The sequence below is a fragment of the Lipotes vexillifer genome, unplaced genomic scaffold (assembly GCF_000442215.2).
Source record: "Lipotes vexillifer unplaced genomic scaffold, Lipotes_vexillifer_v1.1 scaffold371, whole genome shotgun sequence".
NCBI classification, from domain to species: domain Eukaryota; kingdom Metazoa; phylum Chordata; class Mammalia; order Artiodactyla; family Lipotidae; genus Lipotes; species Lipotes vexillifer.
The window spans coordinates 1,116,789-1,121,960 of NW_006786304.1; the positions used below are offsets into that span (position 1 = coordinate 1,116,789).

Genomic DNA, 5,172 nt, shown 5'->3' on the forward strand with positions numbered 1-5,172 from the left:
GGAAAGAGTTGGATGGGACAAGCACGTGGGTTGCTGCCACATGGGGCTCGGGTTCAGCGAGGGCAGAGCCGCGACTGTGCTGGCCTCGCAGTGTGGCCCGGGCGAGTTGCCGGAGCTCTCTGGGCCTGGGTGGATTATACTGTGGAGTCGCTCCTTGCCTCAGGTTTTATCTGTCCCCACGCCCGCCCATGCTGCCCTCCGGTGCCTCACTCCTCTCCAAGGCGTGCCCAGGGCAGCTCTGTCCCCTCTCTGACTTATCTGCTGTTTATTCTCCGGGCTTGGGAAGACTGGGGAACAGGGAGGCCTCCGGCTGGGAGGGGGCTGGCAGAGCTGGCCAGGAGCCAGGGAAGGGAGGGCGCAAGAAGATGCCTGCAGCCCCCCAGGCCCCCTGCCCTACAGCCTCCCAGAACCCCTCTTCTGCCCTTTCCCCTCCTCAGCTGAGCTGAGTCCTCAGGATCTTGGAGTACAGATCTCAAAGTCCAACGACCCACCAACAGGGGCCCTGCCAGGGTGAGACAGCAAACCAACCCCAGGGCCAATGGCTAACCACTCATCTCTGCCCTTTAATCCACTTCAAATGCCTGAATTCTGCATGTGGGGTTGGGAGGAGAGGATGAGTGTCATTTTTTTTCAGAAATATCTGCCACTTATCCAGCTTTTACTATTAGGTCAGACCCTGTGCCAAGTGTGTAACTTACATTAACCCGTTTAGCTCAGACATCCCTAGAAGGAAGGTAATAACATTTTCCCCATTGAACAGATGAAGCCCAGGCACAGAGAGGTGCAGTGCTTGCCCACAAGGAGTGAAGCCAGGGTTTGAACGCTGGTCTTCCTACACTTCCGTTTCCTCTGTTGTTTGGCCCTGGGTTTATCTCCACATTTTAGCACTTCTCCCTGTTTATGCCACTGTCTGAAAAGTCAAACTCCAGGTCTGTCTGAATCCAAATTACAGTTTTGGGGGAAAAAAATTATAGAGTATGTTACATATAGTATAGTATATGTAATCTTATCTATATTGATACTATTGATAAAGCCATTAATAAGCAGCTATAAGTTGCTAAGCATTTACGGGTCTGGCATTGCACTAAGTAAGGACTCAGCCTATGTGTACTCATTCAATCCTAAGAAAGCCCTAGGCAGAGAGCACTTTAAACCTACACTTCACAAAGGGGAAACTGAGGCTCTGAAAAGTGAAGTCCTTTGCCCCAAAAGTCACAAAGCCATTAACTGGTGGAGCTGGGATTTGAAGTCAGGCAGTGAAGTTCCAAAGCCTTTATTCTTCTAGTTCCTTTCTTGTGACGTCCCCGCCAACCTCCATGGACGCAAAACTCTAGGAGGGGAAGCTGCCCCTTCCTAAAAGCCAGAGGCCACTTCTGGGGCATCAACCTCACCCCCAAGCAGGAGACCTGCAGCCCCATCCACAGGCATGATGGAGGGAGGGGAGTGGACTCTCCTGACTCTCCAGATGGGAAAGAACTCAGTGCAAGTGGGTGGGAGGCACAGAAGGGGGCAGCCGGGTGGAGGGAGCCAGCAGTTGCCCTCATCCCCTCCCTCCTGGCTGATGGGGGGCAGGGGCCTCCAGTCCCGCTCTGCCCAGGGGACATTCCGTCCTCCTGTCCCGTTCTGTTCCAGCCCTGTTTGTCTTCCTGCCCAGAGGGTGGGGGTGGGCGGGCCTCACTGAGCTGGGGGCCCAGACAGAGGGAACAGGGAGTAGGAACAGGAACGGGGCTGGGGGGTGGGGTTGGCCCCCCACCTCCTGGGCAGCTGGGCTCTATAATCCTCTCTGTGGCCAAATGTCTCCTCCCTCCATAGAAGAAGCTAGCTGGTGGCTACAGCGGGACCCTCCTTCTAGCTCCCAGCCTGCTCTCCGGATGTTCTGACAGGAAGTGTGGCCTCTCACTTGTTCCACAGATGCCTGGTCTCTGGCCTTTCCCTTTAAACAGAGTCGGGGCTAGTTCCTCTGGTGCAGGGTTCCAATCTCAACTCCATTACTTAATAGCTGTGTGACTTTGGACAAGTTGCATAGCCTCCCTGAGCCTAAGAACAGCACAAACTCATGGGGCTGTTGTGAAGATTAAGTGAGTTAATATATGTCAAGGGCTTAGAGCTGGGCCTGGCAATTGGTTGGTGGTATATAAAGGTTCAACTTCTATTATTTCCCCTTTGTCCACATCAGGGATGGAAGGCTTAGGAGCATTGTAGGCACTGGAGAAACCCTCGGGCTTCAGTGGTAACCCCATAGTGTGGTGTGTGTATGTGTGCAAGTACACACGTGATTTAAACAACACCTTGGGAAGAAAACTAAATCATAGTGATACTAATAATAATGATAGCTTTGGTGGATCAAACACTCATGAGCTTAGAGACCCCATTAAATCCTTTCAACAAACCCTAAGAACCTGGAAAAGTGATCTCCCTTTTACAGAGTCAGAAACCAAGGCTCTGAGCAATTGCATCACCCACCCACGTAACCAAGCTGGTAATCCCAGGGCCCTCCACCAATGCGCAACTATGCTCAACGCTTCTGTTAGTCTGACCACGTATCTGCGTCTACCCAGAACCCTGTCTGCCTTGAACACAGTTTATTGCTCACCTATCGGGTATCCTGCCCCGAAGATCTCTCCCCTCACTGCTTCTCATCTTGAGCGGGTGCAGGGGAGGGGAGGTATAACCCTCATCTTCCAGGCTACAAAACTCAGGCTCAGAGAGCAGTTGCTGGCACAAAGCCACACAAGCCAGGAAGCGGGTGAGCTGCAATTTGAACCCTGATTTGGGGGCCTGTGCTCTTAAATGCCATGCCTTGGTGGGCGTGCCACCCAACGGACCCCTGTCCTGCCCCTCCTCTGTCCACTGGCCCCAGTCCCTTCCCCTTGTCCCACCACTGCTGCCTCCAGATTTCCCCAGCTGGCCAGTCTCCCCAGCTGGCCCCATGCCCAGCCCTGGTCCGTCCCCTTGGCACTCTGCCCAGGTTGGGACGTGCAGCTGGAACCCTGCCACCCTTCCTCTGTGTTCCAGTAGAGAACGGGGGTGGAGCCAGGCTGGGAGGCCCCAGGGTAAGGTCTGGGAATGGGGACTAGGGCTTGGTCCGCCCCCCCACAACCAGGAGACGGAGAAGCCCACCTCTTCCCTGCCCTGAAGAACTTGCCGCCCGAGAGCAAAGGCATGGAGAAGCGGGGACACCCTTCCCCACGTTCAGGGCTGCTCCTGGGCCTCTCTCTCCTGATAGTCAGCTGGGTACTGGGGGTCTTGCAAACAGCGTAGAGGATTTGGGTGGGGGCTTAGGTTGAATACATGCAGGGACTCCTCTTGGCATTGCCCCAAGGGGGCCTGAGAGGGTTTGGGTTTGAGAAGGGACTTGGGGTGGGGGTCGGTGGGAGCCTCTGTACCCCTGACTCTGCTCATTCCTAAGGACATGATAATCCAGTGGGATAATCCTATGTTCTCTGGGAACCCTCTGACCGGAGGGGCACCCTGGGCCGAATGCCCATCAGGGACTTCCCAAGAATCACCCTTGCCTGGGGTGGGATGGCAAGGATGGAAGAAGGGAAGGGGGTAAGGGAGTATGGGGGGCCCACTCACCATCACCCTGACCCTCTTTGGCCCTAGCGCCATCCTAGGGGTGCAGGAGGGGATGGAGCGTGGCCGGGATCTGGGTGCGAGTTATGAGTGGGCGGTGCGTGGGCTCGGATGACACCACAGGAGAGGGCTGGCCTTGGATGGGGAGGGGGGGAGTGCCCCAGCTAAACCAAGAGGGGCCCCCACCTAGCCAGGAAGGGGTGCTGGGAGGGGCTAGACCAGGGTTGGCCTAGAAGGGGTGGGATAGAGTTCCCTGGCAGGCCTAGAGCCAGAGACTAGAATAGAATTGGGGGGTGTATAAGTGGGGGGAGTGAAAACATGGGGGTGGGGAAGGATCCAATCAGACCTGCGAAGCCAGGGAGGAGGGAAGGGGGTGAGGCTTCCTGGACGCCTCAGATTGGACAGGAGAAACCAAGGGCGTGGGATATTTTCCGGGGTCCCATGAAAACATGGCCAAATAGGACCCCCTGGCAGTGGACCCAGAGCACGACTTCCCTGTGCTGCCCCAGCAAATCTGCACCTGCTGGGAAGGGAACACAGAAACCCACCACCTGTCCGGGATGACCCCAGCTGGGCTCTGCGGCAGGGGGCGCTTCCCACAGCTTGTACTGAATCAGGCACAGCACCCTCTCTGGAGTCTTCCCCAAATAAGGCTTGGGTGCCCCTTCCCACTGTCACAGGGACTGGGTGGGAGTGGAGGAATCAGATAAGAGGCTAGACTTTGGGAAGTGGGTCAGGCTGTTTTCTTGTTCTTAAAGGGCGTGACCCTACCTTCCAAAAGGCCCCTGGGAAGGGTCCCAAGGTGGCTTCTGAAAGGTGACCATCTCTGCCTATTTCTAGGCAACTCAAGCTTTGGGAGACTGTCAGGGAGGGTCCAGTTAAAGAGGATCTCTCTTCTCTTGAACTCAGAAGCTGACTCCGCATTCCAAGGGACTCCCTATATCTGGGAAGGCTCAATTTGGGGGTACCCCGGATCCCCTAGGACCCTAGGGGTCTGGTGTCAAAGAACAGCCTCAATTCTGGGGGCTCGGAGGCCAGAAGGGTCAGTATGTGGAGGGAGAACGCCTCCCGCAGAAGCCTGGGAACTGCTCAAACGCAACCACCCCCGATTCCATGGGGACCCCGAGCTTCAACCCCAGTCAGGAGGAGAAGCGAACCCGGAACAGCAGTTAATCTGGGACCACGACCCAGATGTCGCTCCTGGCTAGAGGGGCGTGGCAGCCTGGACTTGGGGAAATGCCCCCACCCCTGCAGTCCCCTAGGGTGGAGGGTGCGGCGGGGATGTGTCTCCAACCGCGAGCCCGAGTGGCCCTAGGCTTGTACCCGCGCCTTCTCCACCCGGCTCAGGGGTCGCTGGAAGAGGAGCCCCCCCAGTTCTTATCATTCCTGACCCCAAAGCCCAGTACCTTGCGCGCTGTAGCCCCAGCGCCATGACTCGCCAGTCGCCGCTCCGGAGCCCTTCGAGGCCCCTAGCCCCCTCCCCTGCCCTGCGAGCCCCCTCCCCAGCTCCTCCCCCCGCCGAGCGGTTGGCTGCGCAGCGCCCGGCCTGCGGCTCTGGTTGGTTGACCGGTCTGTCACTTCCATGAAAGAGGCGGG

At 56.9% G+C, this 5,172-nt stretch overlaps 1 protein-coding gene across 1 annotated transcript in view; it reads right to left on the bottom strand.

Annotated features, from left to right (window-relative positions):
• HIF3A (hypoxia inducible factor 3 subunit alpha) overlaps positions 1 to 5,009 on the bottom strand; it is a 29,423-nt gene extending 24,414 nt beyond the window's left edge. The window contains exon 1 of the mRNA XM_007458501.1: positions 4,983 to 5,009. Coding sequence (XP_007458563.1) covers positions 4,983 to 5,008 — 26 coding nt within the window. The 5' untranslated portion in view covers position 5,009. The remainder of the gene's footprint in view (positions 1 to 4,982) is intronic.
• Positions 5,010 to 5,172: the final 163 nt, after the last annotated feature.